Source organism: Mytilus trossulus, chromosome 12 (assembly GCF_036588685.1).
Source record: "Mytilus trossulus isolate FHL-02 chromosome 12, PNRI_Mtr1.1.1.hap1, whole genome shotgun sequence".
Lineage (NCBI taxonomy): Eukaryota > Metazoa > Mollusca > Bivalvia > Mytilida > Mytilidae > Mytilus > Mytilus trossulus.
This window is the reverse complement of record NC_086384.1, coordinates 33,418,641-33,434,817: the sequence shown is the minus strand read 5'-3', so window position 1 is coordinate 33,434,817 and position 16,177 is coordinate 33,418,641. Positions and strand designations below refer to the sequence as shown.

General features: G+C 31.6%; 1 protein-coding gene and 2 non-coding genes across 9 annotated transcripts in view; all 3 read right to left on the bottom strand.

Moving 5' to 3' along the window:
- The window catches only part of LOC134693841 (eukaryotic translation initiation factor 4 gamma 1-like), a 43,462-nt gene that overhangs the window by 1,425 nt on the left and 25,860 nt on the right, over window positions 1–16,177 (bottom strand). For 5 of the 7 annotated variants that reach the window (XM_063554773.1, XM_063554780.1, XM_063554775.1 and 2 more), the window contains 14 exons: window positions 14,464–14,543; window positions 13,831–13,987; window positions 8,567–8,671; window positions 7,139–7,304; window positions 6,577–6,704; window positions 5,502–5,629; window positions 4,885–5,046; window positions 4,273–4,465; window positions 3,718–3,890; window positions 2,271–2,475; window positions 1,737–1,832; window positions 1,242–1,382; window positions 787–868; window positions 291–437 (listed from right to left, as the gene is read on the bottom strand). In XM_063554773.1, coding sequence (XP_063410843.1) covers window positions 291–437; window positions 787–868; window positions 1,242–1,382; window positions 1,737–1,832; window positions 2,271–2,475; window positions 3,718–3,890; window positions 4,273–4,465; window positions 4,885–5,046; window positions 5,502–5,629; window positions 6,577–6,704; window positions 7,139–7,304; window positions 8,567–8,671; window positions 13,831–13,987; window positions 14,464–14,543 — 1,963 coding nt within the window. Of the gene's footprint in view, window positions 1–290; window positions 438–786; window positions 869–1,241; window positions 1,383–1,736; window positions 1,833–2,270; window positions 2,476–3,717; window positions 3,891–4,272; window positions 4,466–4,884; window positions 5,047–5,501; window positions 5,630–6,576; window positions 6,707–7,138; window positions 7,305–8,566; window positions 8,672–13,830; window positions 13,988–14,463; window positions 14,544–16,177 lie in introns of all 7 variants that reach the window. The other 2 variants (XM_063554774.1, XM_063554776.1) reach the window with 2 other exon arrangements.
- On the bottom strand, window positions 2,756–2,833 carry LOC134693902 (small nucleolar RNA R38). The gene has a single exon (XR_010102512.1). It is a non-coding gene; the product is annotated as a small nucleolar RNA R38 (small nucleolar RNA).
- On the bottom strand, window positions 5,842–5,912 carry LOC134693912 (small nucleolar RNA R38). Its single transcript, XR_010102521.1, has one exon. It is a non-coding gene; the product is annotated as a small nucleolar RNA R38 (small nucleolar RNA).

Genomic DNA, 16,177 nt, shown 5'->3' with positions numbered 1-16,177 from the left:
ATGGCACCACACAATTCAAATTCTAAAATGGGTGAAGAAAACTGAACTGTCATCAGAAAAGATGTCAGAAAAATAAATTTGCAAAGAAACAGAACTTCATCAATGCCATGACAAAATGTTGGATCTAAATGAAAATGTTGCAAGACATATTCAAATGCTTCTTCCAAGACTTAAATTGTCATTTATTTACAAAATCAGAAAATTAAATTACCAAAGATCCTACATATGTTTTTTTAAAAAACATTTTCTAACAAACATTTGTTAATTCTTTATTCTTATTTGTCACTAACCTGGTGGGTGTTCCAATTTATGTACAAGAGCTTGTAGTGCATATAGTGCCTGTAATTCAAACTCTGCTTGATGATCTAAGTATTTCTGTAATATAACTCCTCGTGCTGTAATTCTTGTAGCGTCTACTTTAGCACTGTTACCACGTCCTGGAAAAAATATCACCGTAATATATTGGAATTTTAATAATGCAAATAAAAATATTAAATGCATACACAAATGTAAAATGATGACATGCACCTTTCTAATTACTTAATCTTTTAATATGTCCATTCTTTCATGGACTACCCTCCTCCCCCATAATCTCCAAAACTATAGGTTTTCATTTGTAACACAATTGTATTTGCTTCCACCCCTATAAGACACAGTAAAATTATCATAGGATATCCCTTCTTTTCATTTTAACCCTGGAATAGCCCTTATAATTTTTTTTTGGACAAATACAGCAAATCAATATCATTATACAAGAAAATTAATCTGAAACAAACTGTACATTACCTGTTATTGCACTTGAACATACTGCAGTCATCAATGCACGAATGAACTTCTTATCTTTTGTCGTAAAATCATCTAAATTAGCCTGTGAACAAAATAAACATGTTTAATCTTAAGTCAATTTTTATCCAAATCATTACATCTTTATTTTGATTTGAATCTAACTGATTTCCATGGTTTGTTGAATGTTACAGCTGTTATCCTATGAGGCCAAAGTAATTTTAGTCTAGTTCCACTTGTCCAGCTGCATATTAGGCAAGCATTGGAATTCTTTGTTTATTTCCTGATTTTTTTTGGCAAAATTCCTGAATAATGTCAGTTCAGATATTAGTGTGTGCATTTGTATGATTTGTCTACTTTGGACTGAGGTATCTTGGTTGAATGCTGATTAATAATTGATTTTGAAAGTTTTGTTTTACATAAATAATTTTATCAGCTGAAACTACAATGTTGTCTACCTCTATCCAATCAAATATTTCTTCATTCCTAACTGCCTTTTCTACTACTAAGTCTTGTAAACTTTCTTGGATTCTTTCTAATGGCATTCTAACTGTTGGTGTTGTTGGTGTGCTACCATCCCTAGTTGTAAATTCTAATTTCTGAAAGAAAAAAACAATATAACTAAATTTATCAATGCCATCTTGCAATTTTTAACATTCTAACATAGCTGGGGGGAAATTAAGTGATACAATACGAGTCTGTTTAAGTTAACTAACAAATTTGTCCATGTTAAGTTTAAACATTGAAGATGTTTTTTAAAAAATTTAACAGCTGATTTTTTTTATGAAGATATGTTGATAAACTTAAATTTCTTTATCCCTTATCCCTAGAAAATTGTCATATATATAAAAAAAAATAATATTGAAGGTAACTTTAACTGTAAGCTACATATCTTCCATACTTGGCAAAGTAAAAATCATTTGCATGGAGAAAATACATAAATATTTCATTACCTTATCCTTCAGAAATTGTGTGATCTGTTCTTCAGGTACAAAATCTGACCATTCTAAACCTGATTTTCGCCATAAATCACCAACTTTTTTATGACCCTGCAAGAAAAATTTACAATATATGAATCAATGACAATTTGTAAAAGTTTTAATTTCAAAACAATTTAAATCTAATCTTTTTAATACTTAAAACTCCTTTTTAAAACTTAAAACTCAATCATTTTAACAGCATATTCAATTTAAATAAAATATTGTATTGTTATCATAAAAACACATAGGAAATATAAAATAAAATCGGTAAGAGTTTCAACTGTTTCAAATGGTGTATATAGTACTTTCTTGTCTTTTCCAAATTTGCAAGAAAGATGGATCAATAGGACATAAATTATAAGTCACCACATTTAAAATGGGAGAGACAAAGAGTTGAATTTCAAACCAATATCTAACAAGACTAAGAACTTGATCGGATTAACAAATTCACAGATAATTACAACATTTGAAACTCACATTATTTTCCTTTCAAATATATAAACTAACCTCACGGTCACTGGCATCATGGAGAATCTCAGCCACCAGGATTCCAGCTTTGCCAGATTCTTTCAGAGGCTGACATGCTTCTTTAAGGAAGCCAAGAGGTACACTACCATCTTGAACCATGGGACCTATAAGTTCTCCAAAATACTGGTAGATTTTAGGAATGTCTATTTCCATATCTTCTGCATATGCAAGAACTGAATTCAACCTACAAAAAATATATAATACTACAGCCCTTTCCATTATGGACAATTTTACATAAAAATTATTACAAAAAGTGTATTGATTTTTGCATATAACCTTCATCTTGCATTTTTGCATATATATGCTTTTTAAACTCGGTTTATAAAGTGCAAGAATTTGAACCATATCAATCCTTTTTTTACTTTAAATTATGTTATTTTCCCGCCAATTATTTTGGACTTGGATCTATAGTAGTGGTCATTTTCAACTAGATACAATTAATTATCTTAATTAACAAATTAGATTGTAGTCTCAGAAAGAAAAGTTATCAACATAGATTATCAGACCTGGATAACTTTATATAAAAATCATCTTTGACTACACTTTGCATTTAAAATACCCAATATTTATTGTCTTTGAACAGTTGAGAATCCAGTCACTTAATTGATCATAGAGGTTTAAATAGGGAAAAAAGTTATAATTCATTTGCAGATGAGGGAAGATTTGTGTGATGGGATAAAAACCAATGGAGGTAAATCAGCCTATGAAATGGTATTTTCAATCATTTTAAGCAGTTCTTGCACATGGCTTCAACATAACATAATGAATAATGAAGTCATCAAGTAAAACGAAATAGAGACGTTCAAGAAAATAATTTGGATAAAAACAACCACATATCAATATTTTTGTGTGTGTATAATGTATGGCTCTTAGCATTTCTATAGAGTATAAAGTTTTAAGTTTCTGGAATTGGTTTCTCAACTGCATTGTCTTGGTTCTACAGTAGCAGTAATTTTCAACAAGATACAATTAATAAACTTACTTAACAAAAAATTTATATTTGAAGTCTCAGAAAGAAAAGTTATCAACATTGATCATCAGACCTGGATAACTTTATATAAAAATCATCTTCGACTCCAAATTGCATGAAATAAAACAATATTTATTGTCTTTGAACAATAGGGCTCTTCACAGTTAGTTCAGCCATATTGGATTGGGGGCAGATTTTTATGAAAGAGATGGAAATAGTATTAAAGTATGGGATATCCTATGCATGTTTTCGCACCATTTTTACTACCATTATGAAAATCTGCCCCTATCCAATATGGCTCAACTGACCGTGAAGAGACTTATTGGATGAGAGAATTTCTAAAAATCTTTTTAGTTGAGAACTCTGTGAAATAAATGGAGAATGAGAAGATGCTCCTGTTTGCATCTGATATAACTGAAGGGTAAAAGTGACACCATTCCATATTACTTCACTTACCCTTGTAAATATTGCTTATCAGTGATGATTGGTTTCTTGACTAGATCGTGAAGTAAAAGACCTGTATGTCGTCTAGCGACTGTAGATCTCTCTAGCACTTGATTTATACATTCAGAAACGAACACATGGTTGAGTGAGGGGCAATTCAATTCTTCTACACATATAAGAGCCTCCTGGAATTAAATATATCAAACATTGAATTAATTGAGATGTCATCAATTAAAGTGTTACATTTATATATGTACTTTACAACAAAACCCCTTTATGCTATTTGTTGTCAAGTACATTGCACTCAATTTATCAAATCAGATCACAACAGTTTCTTCCACTTTATTTTCACAATAAATATGGATATGCTATCACTCAAGTTGTTTAAAAGAAAGTAGAAAAAATATATCAAGAAATTTATGTAAGAACCAAACGGTCATGTACCTATTGTTATAAGGCTAATCTATATGACTTTGCTAAAATCTTTTCATTAACTTATGTAATTTTCTAAACAATTGAGCTCATATTAAACATCTGTAGAGTTCTTTAAAGGTGAATTTTACTGACCTTCATATCTTGTAAATGGAGGTATTCATCTAAGATTGCTTTAGCTTTCTTCACCATTTCTGCTTCAGTTAATTCAACACTAGCTTCGACAGGTTTTTCTGGCTCTTTTAAAGAGCTCTCACGAGGTTCCCGTCCGCGACTACTTTCTCTGCTGGGTCCTTCCCTAGGTGTGGTTTGACCACCGGCAATTGACCTAATAAAGGATAAAATATCAATGTTACAGATTTTAAGGTTTGATATTAGGAGCATGTGTTAGAATATATAAGTTTTCTTAACAGCATGTTGTCAAGTGGTGAATTTGAAAAGACATTGAACAGTCAGTATAGGAAGCTTTGATTAATGGTTACCTCCCTTTATCTTCATTTGAAGTGGATTAATTACACATAATGAAAACATATTTGTATATGAAGGATATTTAATAACTAAACAAAGTATTCTTATTCATCAATAAAGAATAAAGAAATATTCCTCAGTCTTGAAGAATTCTATAAAACATTGTAAAGCATTAATCAGTCAGTCTCAGATAAAGTTGGTCACCATTTCAGTTCTGACAGGGATAACTTTTATTCATCATAGACATTGATTAACAGTTTGAAAATTAAAGGTATATACCTAGCTGCAGCAAGGGCGCTTTCTTTTTCTTGTTCCTGTGAGGCTCTTTGAGAAACTCGTACTGGCCTCCCAAATCCTCTTCCTCCTCTACCTCCATCACGTGCAGGACTAACTCCATACCGTGATCTTCCTTCATCTTCAGGTTTACTGAGTGCGGAAAATCTGTGTAAAGTCATAAAAATATCATAATTTATTTGTCAATTTCTTTACAAACTGAATAATTCAGTTATATCTATGATAAATCAACTATTTCAACACATGAAAAGTAATCAGACAAGTTATGCCCCATAAGGCCAATCTACTCAATTACACTTGAAATTACAACTTTTATTCCCTATGACATTGAAAAGAAAGATCTGTTGAAAGAAAAAACATTCAACTTGAAATAAGTGACAAATATTTGCTCCCATTAATTGTAAACATTTGATATCACAATCCTCATGTGAAATCTCCATCTTGTTTATATACAAAGGTTATTTTTTCGGGTTTTAAATAACTGGTCAACTACCACAAGACCAGAAGGTCATTACACAAACAAAAGAGAAAACAAGTGCTTTTAAAAGCCTACATTTTGTGAAATTCTTTTTTTTCCCTTATAAACAATCTGATATACCAACCTGTTTCCGGGTGTTTTTTCTGCTTCCTGTGAAGTTCTAGCACCACCACCTGAACTTCCTCTTTGCCATCCAGCAAATCTACCAGCTCCACCACCAGGACCTAACTGAATGTTCTCATCAACATTTTGCTAAAAAAAATAATTCTATAATCAAATACTGTCAATTCAAGTGTGTGCATGCATTTATGAATGTGATTATTGAACAATGGACAGAAATGTAAAATTAATTATTGCTATTTGATAAACAGGCCCTTAAATAATTGAATCAAATTAAGTACTCTTATTCATCAGCCAAGAGCAATTAATTTTTTCTTGAAGCATTCTCTAACATGTTAATCAGAAAAAGTCTCAGACAAAAGTTGGTCACCATTTCAGTTCTGACAGGGATAACTTTTATTCATCAAAGACACTTTCTATGTTAAATGTAATACAAATAAGAAATGGTTTTAACTGGATGCTGTTACAAATTCTTCCAAAACAAAGTCCTTATTAACAAATTCTATAAATCACACTATTCATCTTAACACATACATTGTGTATAGCAATTATCAGCATTTCAATACTTTGTTATACCTCAGGCTCACACTGAAAGTGAGACAAATGCCACATTTGTATATGACGGACAACTGAGAAAGTATACTGCATCTTTTTAGCATTCTTTCTTCATCAAGGATTTTTAAATAGTGTTTTCAAGTCTCAGAATAAAGTTCAACACTATTTTTATCTGACAGGGATAACTAATATTCATCACGGACTATCTTTCATACTGTAAATCAAGAAATTATTGTGAGGTTTAAATTAATGCGAATAATGCAACTGGGTGAGTATCGCAATAATAAGTATTTCTATTTTGATAACAGAAACAAAGATCTTTATGTAGTTTGCAAACGCAATTGTTTAACTTGCAATGTTGTCAATTCGTGACAAATCACAATAATAAATGCACAGAATAATTTCTGAATTTACAGTATCCGTTCCAAATCAAATACTGTATTTAACATAAGTGAGGTCAACTGTAAAGAATTAAGCAGAGTGAAGTACATATTCCACATCCTTAAGCATATGAATGAACTTACTTTGGATAGTCTTAACCTTGCAGGATCAATAGTCTGTCTTTCTCCTCTCCTACTAGGAGGTCCAGCAACTGTACTCCAGCCATCAGGTGTAGCACCCATTGAACCAGCATCTCTACCAAGTCGAGGACCTAAAATGTTTTGTTTTTTTATTATAATGGTTCAACTCAGGGTACATGTTTTAAATGGTCTACATATTTCAGTTTCACAGTTTGCACTTAAATTAACATAATAACACCTTCATATTCTTTAAGTGCATGTCCCAAGTCAGGAGCCTTTAGTTGAGTGTTTGTGTCATTGTTTCACTAATTGTTTAGTTATAAAAAAGGCAGTTAGTTTTCTCAGTTGAATTTGTTCATATTTTTCATGTCCAGGGCCTGTTATAGCTGACCATATGGTATGGGTTTCTCTCATTGTTGAAGGCTATGGTTGCCTAAAATTGTGGGTTTCTCTCATTGGTGAAGACTATGGTTGCCTAAAATTGCTTTCATCCACTTCATTTGAATCTTGAGTGGATAGTTGTCTCATTGGCACATCTTATGTTCATATGAATGTTGACTCCTACCTCCTCCTCCTCCTCGTCCACCACGTCCACCACCACCTCCAGACTTTGCTTGTGTATTCAATGACTGGACCAATAATTGTTTCTCCTGAGCCTCCTGCTGAGCCTCTTTGTGAATTTGTTCTATCGTCTTTGGATTACTTTCATCTCTTCGTGGTACCCAATTGCTCTTTAAAAAGAAATGATAGATATAGATAGTTTCAACACATTAAGGTTGGGTTTTTTTCAGTCATACTCATTATTGTTATTTAAGTTTACCTATTTTCAAATACAGTTGCTTTATATGTGAACAGCAATTTACTTATTTTTGATGTAACCAACTTCAGAAACGAGGAATTCAGTTGTTCACCAGCATTTATGTAAGCCAGGGATAACTTTTTCATCATCATAAGTTGATTAAACATGATAAAAGCCAAAGAGTGTGAAAAACAAATGGTGTTACATTCTGCTACCAATAATTCTGCACATATTTAGGATTTTTGGCAAGTTTTGTGTTTTTTGTGCTGTTTTGGAGGGACTGGCTCATATACCAGCTTATAGCAGTCATACAACATGTTTCAATTAATTCAAATAAATCATAGATCAATTCAGATTAACCCTTTCGCCTACGAGTCCCGGTTTACCGGGATTCACGAATTCAGACTGCTGACCACGAGTCCCGTTTTACTGTGATCGGCATACATCTTTTATATTTCCAGCTCAAAACAGTGCAAACATGAGTTATCTTTCTTTGATGAATACCCAGATGAAAGTGTAAACATGGCATTTCCGTTTGTTGAAAACGGTGTCAAAATCAGAGGAAATTTACAGAATTTACGAGAATTTGAAATGAGGGAACATTTTTTTGGAAAGAATATGGAAGAATTGAAGCCAAACTAGTATACTTTTTTGACATAAAATGTTGTTTTATGTACAAAACACTTGGAATGGACATTGTTCAGTATGAGGAATTTGTACAGCCTCATTAAAATTTTCAAAATTTTGGCGTTTTGAGATAAAAAATTACGATTTTGGGGTCAAAGAGCAGAATTTTGGGAATTTCATTTCAATAATGCGGGAAAAATTGAAAATTTGAATATTTTATGAGGAAAACATTATCAAAACATAAAAAAAACTGAACATGGTATTAGTGCATGAAATAAATACACAAATAACTACAAACAAGTTTTTATTGACATTTATTATGAAGATCTCCCACTTGAGTCAAAGTAGCCAGGGAAGCCATCGTCTCAAGAGTAGCTTCTGTCTGGACAGCAATTGGTGAAAGGGTTAAGAGATATTCACATAAATCTCGTGTAAAAGGTTTTCTACATGTACTTTTTTTTTTAATAAGATATGGAATGATATTAAGCAACAGAGAAAAAGTTTAAACAAGTGGCAACTACATGTATACATTCCCTCCATTTTAGAATGTACAGTTTATATTCTTACCATTCTGAGTTCTATCACGTCTTGTAACATAAATTTCACTCTTGATGAGGTCTTCTTTTCTTCTATCACCTTATGCATTCTTTGGAAATACTGATCTACTCTTGGCTGAAAAAGAGAATATATTTCAGTTATCTATAATCCTGTTGTTACAAAGGTTTTTACAAGTTACACCATAAGGTCTTATCTTTAGATATATTGAATTCCTTTTTATTTAATTACTATTAGTATTTTTTAAGCAAAAGCACAAGTCTTTATATTTGCACTACATTACTTTTCCATAATTTCTATACATTTATTCTTAATGTAACCAACATCAGAAACGAGGAATTCGTTAATTCACCAGCATTGATGTAAGCCAGGGATAACTTTTAATCATCATATGCAGGTTACACTGATGAGAAACAAAATCAATGTTATAGTCTAGACTTATAAAATATATTAAAACAAAGCAGACTTGTTGTTGGGAAGTTCAAGTTTGATACAGACTTGTTTTTAATGATCAGATTATACATGTACACTACATTTCTTTTTATCTATACTGTGGATTCATTAATATTCCTTGGATACCAATTTTCGTGGATTTCGTGAGGACAGGGGAACCACGAATTTAAATGTTCAACGAAATTCAGATTTTATAAAGGAATGTATGCCGAATTTGCCAAAACAACGAATTTACATATCCACGAATATGCAAGTTTTCATCAATCCACGAAAATAAATGAATCCACAGTATGTACCTTACAACTTTGTAAAAAGTGGAATTGCCCCTCTCCCTTACACAAAAATGTTCAATGTAAACAGCTTCAGTTCGAGGAATTCGTTAGTTCACCAGCATTGATGTAAGCCAGGGATAACTTTTAATCATCATTAGCTGATTACAAGGTGACAAGAAGCACATACAATCAAAAAGACCAAACTTTATAATATGACATGCAAGTCCTTCACAACTTCTACATTATTTCCACACTATATTTCCAAATCAATTCGAAATAGAAAAAGAGTTTGACAAAGACAACCTATAAAGCAACCTTTGGATGTTTTTTTTTTTTGTAGATGTCAAAGTTGCTGCCTCATTAAATATATTCCCCACATTTTATTTATATTAAAGTGGAAATCCATAACTTTCTTACAACAAATCATCATTTCAATGTAAGCAGCTTCAGAAACGAGGAATTCGTTTATTCACCATCATTAATGTAAGCCAGGGATAACTTTATCTCATCATAAGCTTACTACATTGGGATGAGAATTAGATGTGTGTTTTTTTTTTATAAATATCTCATTTTTTATAACATGTTAGGATTTCACAAGTTATTTATTATTTTCACACTGTATATTGTAATCCCAAATTTATTGGATAAAACATATACTTAAAGTGTGTTAGAGCTGAGCAATGGAAAATTGATCAACACCAGCATAGATGTAAGCCAGGGATAACTTTAGATCATCATAAGCTGACAACATTTATGACAATTCTACAATCCATGATTTACAACTTATTTATAGCTTATCGAAACTCAACAATTGAATATTAAGACGAAGTTAATTTACAGACAAATCTCTCATGTCTCTATTGTTAAGACCATATAACATCCTCTTGATGTTTTGGGGTTTGTAAGGTTGCTGTCTCTTACATAACATATACACCCTGCATCTTTTTTCATATTTAAGAAATTGAATTTTTCAACTCTTCTTTTCAAACAAAATGTTCAATGATCACAGCTTCAGTTCGAGGAATTCGTTAGTTCACCAGCATTGATGTAAGCCAGGGATAACTTTTCATCATCATAAGCTATTTACATTGTGATGGAAATACAAAATTAAATAGGCCAATGTGTTAGTATTTTCATCTTGTTTATATTTCCAGTTTATTATAAACCACAATATATCCGACAAAGCAGACTTAAGATGAGTTCAGTTTAAAATGGACATTTTTCTTTAACTAAGACACTAAAACAAAATTGGAACTTTGAAAACTCTTTTATCAGTTTTAGTTTATGGGATAAATGATTCATTTTGGCATAAACCTATAGCTATTTTTTTTTATTCCCAGTTTTATTTCTGGTAAAAAAAAATCATTTTAATATTTGAGATTGAATTCAATAAATACTCTTTCTTACATAATTTTTAAACAGCTTCAGTTCGAGGAATTCGTTAGTTCACCAGCATTGATGTAAGCCAGGGATAACTTTAAATCATCAAAAGCTGACAACACTGTTATGGCAGTCAAATCAATTTTACAGTTCACAATTCACATGTTAAAGGTTCATTTTTTACTGAAAATTCAATAAGTCATAGAAATATACAGACTTGAAGTGAGTTTAAGCATGTAAACAATCACCAGTGTCATGTCTACCAGACAACTTCACAAATCTCTACATGTCTTTGAATTCGTTCACTTTTATTTGTTTTGTCAAGTTTGCTGTTTATTTTAACATAGAATCCTCCCCTTTTTATAACTGAATGGAATTTCCCTCTTCTCCCTTACAAAGTGAAATTTCAATGTAAAAAACTTCAGCAACGAGGAATTCGATAGTTCACCAGCATTGATGTAAGCCAGGGATAACTTTTCATCATCATAAGCTAAGTACACTGAAGTAAGAATGAAAAATTAAAAAGGCCAACATTATGTATTTCTCTTCTTGTTTTCCATACTGTTTATTGCAAGCCATAGTATGTTGGATAAAGCAGACAGAAATTGTGTTTAGCTTAAAATGACAATTTTCTTTACATGAGACGAAATAGGAACTTTTAGCAGTCTTTTATGGGTTTTGGTTATGATATTACCGATTCATTTTGACATAAATACATACCTAGCTTCTTTAATTTAATTACCAGTTTTATTGGGGGGTAAATACAAAATTCCCTTTTGTTTTGAGGTGGAATTCCAAAAAACTCATTCTTACATAATAAAATTTTAACAGCTTCAGTTCGAGGAATTCGTTAGTTCACCAGCATAGATGTAAGCCAGGGATAACTTTAGATCATCATAAGCTAACAACACTGTTAAGGCAGCCCAAACAATTCTCCAGTTCATAATTCACATGGTAGTTTTCACAATGTGTTAATTATTAACTGAAACTCAATAATTCATTGAGACAAGTTTTAGCATGTAAACGGTCATCAGTGTCAAGACTATGAAACAACCTATACATGTCTTTGATGAATTTTTATTGGTTTGTTAAGGTTGCGGTTTAATTTAACATATAGCCCTATCCCCCCTCCAATTTTTCATATGTTATTGGAATTTCCTGCCTCCCCATATCCCTGACAAATTGAAATTTCAATGTTTATAACTTCAGAAACGAGGAATTCGTTAATTCACCAGCATTGATGTAAGCCAGGGATAACTTTTCATCATCATAAGCTAGTTACACTGTGACAGAAGTAAGAAATTAAATAGGTCAAAGTGTTAGTGTTTAGCATCTTGTTCATATTTCCATACTATTTATTGTAATAGGTTAGTTAAATCAGACTGAAATTGTGTGAAGACTATAATGGAATTTTGTTTCTTTAACCAAGACGAATTAGAACTCTTTTATTGGGTTTTTGTTTATGGGATGACTGGTTCATTTTGACATATACCTACAGCTAATTTTAATTAATTTCCAGTTATATTTGGGGTATAAAACAATGAATTTTAGTTATGAGAGATTAAATTCCATTTCAACTCTCACATAATAACTTTTAAACAGCTTCAGTTCGAGGAATTCGTTAGTTCACCAGCATAGATGTAAGCCAGGGATAACTTTAGATCATCATAAGCTGACAAAACTGTCAAGGCAGTCAAAACAATTCTAGTCCATAACTCACATGTTAGTACAACTCATTTATTATTTATAAATTGTAAACAGTAAACAGTGTAGAGAGAGACCATTTAGCAACCTTTACATGTCTTTGATTGATACTTATTGGTTTGTTTAAGTTGTTGTTAAATTTAACACAAACCCCCACCCTTCCTTTACATATTTAAATGAAATTTCCCTAAATCTCCCTTACAAATTGATATTTCAATGTAATCAACTTCAGAAACGAGGAATTCGTTAATTCACCAGCATTGATGTAAGCCAGGGATAACTTTCCATCATCATAAGCTAATTACACTGTGATGGGAATAAGAAAAGTAAAATAGACCACCGTGTAAAAATTTTGTTTATATTTCCGAACAGTTTATTGCAAGCCATTATATATTGGATATAGCAGACTTTATTTGTATTTAACTTACAATGGACATTTGTCTTTAAATAAGACAAGTAGGAAGTTTTGAAGATACTTTATGGGTTTTTGTTTATGTAATTACTGGCTTATTTTGGCATAATATACCTACAACTACTTTAATTAAACTCCCAGTTTTATTTGGGGTAAAAAAATAATTTAGTTTTGAGGGGTGGAATTCCATAAAAATTCTTTCATACAATATCAAAATTTAAACAGCTTCAGTTCGAGGAATTCGTTAGTTCACCAGCATTGATGTAAGCCAGGGATAACTTTAGATCATCATAAGCTGACAACAGTTTTGGCAGTCAAAACAATTCTACAGTTCATAATTCATATGGTAGTAAAACTCATTTATTATATAAGTATTGTCAAATGCAATTTGATAATGCATTGAAACATGCAGACTTGAGGTGATAATGTGCAGAGTCAATCTCTAGATGTCTGTCTATTGATTTTTCAAGTATTCAAGTTTGAGTTTAATACTCAACATACCTCCCCCACCTCACCTAGATTGTTTTCATATTCAAGACTTGAGGTGAGTTCGAACAAGTAACCAGTCACTAGTGACAAGACTAAAAGATATTTAGTAACCTCCAGAGGTCTTTTAATTGATTTTGAGTGAGTATTAAAGTTGGTGGTTAAATTAAGCATATACCCACCACTCTTTTAATTGTTTTCATTTTCAATTCAAGAACTGGAATTTCCCTACTCTTCCTTACAAATTAAACTATCAATGCCAAAAGCTTTCAGAAACGAGGAATTCGTTAGTTCACCAGCATTAATGTAAGCCAGGGATAACTTTTAATCATCATTAGCTTATCACATCAATGATAATTTCTGAAGGTTTTTTGTATAAATTCAATTATTCATTTATGTACCATCCTTCAATTATATTTACTTTAAAATGATACTTTGACTCTTTGGAAAAATTATTTAATGATGATAGACACTGAATACTTTTCATGCCAAAAATGTATTAAAAAAACGTTTCCGGCGCTGTAGAATTCAAAATTGGTCCAATGTACAAAAATGTATGTAATATTTACCTTGGCCTTTTCAGAGTCCAATTCTTTTCCAATAGTACGTAACAATTTACATAAACATTCTAAACTCTCCTCATCTTTGGAATTGAGCAATTTAAAGACACATTCATGCATGATTGGTTCCGTTAACATTTTCAATTTAAATAATTCTCCAATGAATCTGAAAAATAAAGCAAAATATGTATTTTTTTCAAATCATTAACAAATCCTTTGTTTTTTATCTTAAATTATAACTAAATACTCAAGAATGGAAGATAAACATTTCAAGGTAACAACTTGTTTGTGTCTACTTTCTATAGTTCAATTCATGGTAACCAAGCCTTGATGCATATATCTTTTAATCAGGAAAAACTTTGAACAGCTTCAGCACAAGTAAATATGCTTCAACAAAAAAAACAAAAAAAAGAATCTAAGAACACAAATGCTGTACCTATTTAAGTTTCTATGAATTTGTCTGTCACTAGTCTAACAGTAGTTTCCACATCGTAAAGGTCAATTATATAAACAGTAGTTTAAATATCTCAATAATCAATGTGCAACATTTTAAAATAAGATTTTTTACTATATATCAACCACGTTCTAACTATTTATTTAATTATTTTTTACCACTATGTGATAAAGAGCAAATGTTCAAACCTAATATTTCCTAAAGATCTACGCCTAGCATTTGTCTCAGTAACTACAATCTCTGCCTCAATTTCTGCCTTTTTACTTTCCTGTGAAAGAAAGAAAATATTTACAATTTTTATTTTCAAAATATCAACACTATAATCAATTGACAATGGCTGAATTTGACCATACACATTTATTTGTAGTGCATATATTTTTTGCTAGCTTCAACAACAAAGATTTTCTGTTATTAATCACTGTATTCTTGAAATTTGAGCATGTGGATCAGCTGGATAGTGTCCAATTGTTAAATGTATATATTATAAAGAATTAAACATCATGAGCTACCCAGTCAGTAACTACACCTCAACAATATTTGGACAATAATAAACAAATGGGAAAGAAGTGGGATTCCCTTTCTTTTCTTTTAAAGTAGAAAATTTCCAATGTATAATTGTTTTATATTTTAGAAATTGTATTTCTGAACTCTTCCTTTTAAATTAAATGTAGAACAATAACAGCTTCAGTTCGAGGAATTCGTTAGTTCACCAGCATTGATGTAAGCCAGGGATAACTTTCCATCATCATAAGCTATTTACATTGTGTTGGGAATCAAAACCAATTCAAAAGCATATATTTTCACAATAATTCACAAATATTTCTTTAAATAAACTTCATGATGATTCCAGTTGGACACAGACACTTCTCTGTTGTTAAGACTTTATCAATAAAAAATTGGTGTTTTAGTGGTTAAGGGGTTGCTTTTTCTTACAACACATGCATCACTTCTTTCTTCCAAGTTGCAAGTTTTAGCTAGAGGCTCTTTCTACAGGCTCTTTTACAGGCTCTAAAGAGCCTGTGTCGCTCACCTTGGTTTCAGATTAATAAGCCAAAATCTACATTTTACCCCTATGTTCTATTTTTAGCCATGGCGGCCATCTTGGTTGGTCACCAGACACCTTTTTTATCCAGTAGTTTCAGAGAAGATTTTTGTAAAAGTTATCAACGACGGACGCCAAGTGATGAGAAAAGCTCACAAGGCCCGAAAGGTGAGCTAAAAAGATGGTTTCCCTTACTTATCTTCATATAGAAAATTTCAAATGTAAAAAGCCTCAGTTCGAGGAATTCGTTAGTTCACCAGCATTGATGTAAGCCAGGGATAACTTTAGATCATCATAAGCTAATTACACTGTGATTGGATTCAATTGTTTAAAAAGTTGAACTTTTACCATTATGTAAACCTGTTGATATTATACAATTAACAGAAAATGCAGTCGCAAATATTTTTTAAAATGAAGTCTCAATGTGGATTCCAGTTGGACACTTGATTACTCTCCTGTTCAGACCATACAACTACCACTATAATGTATTTCTTATTTTAAGAGGGTTACTGTCATTAGACATTCACTTTTTTACATAAACAAGGCCGTTAGTTTTCTCGTTTGAATTGTTTTATTTTGTCTTATTGAGGCCTTTTATAGCTGACTATGTGGTCTTGGGCTTTGCTCATTGTTGAAGGCTGTACAGTGACCTGTAGTTGTTAATGTCTGCGCCATTTTGGTCTTTTGTGGATAGTTGTTTCATTGGCAATCATACCACATCTTCTTTTTTATATACACCCAAGATATAGTATTAACATGTAATTTTTAATGTAATCAGCTTCAGAAACGAGGAATTCGTCAATTCACCAGCATTGATGTAAGCCAGGGATAACTTTCGATCATCAGTAGCAAATTACACT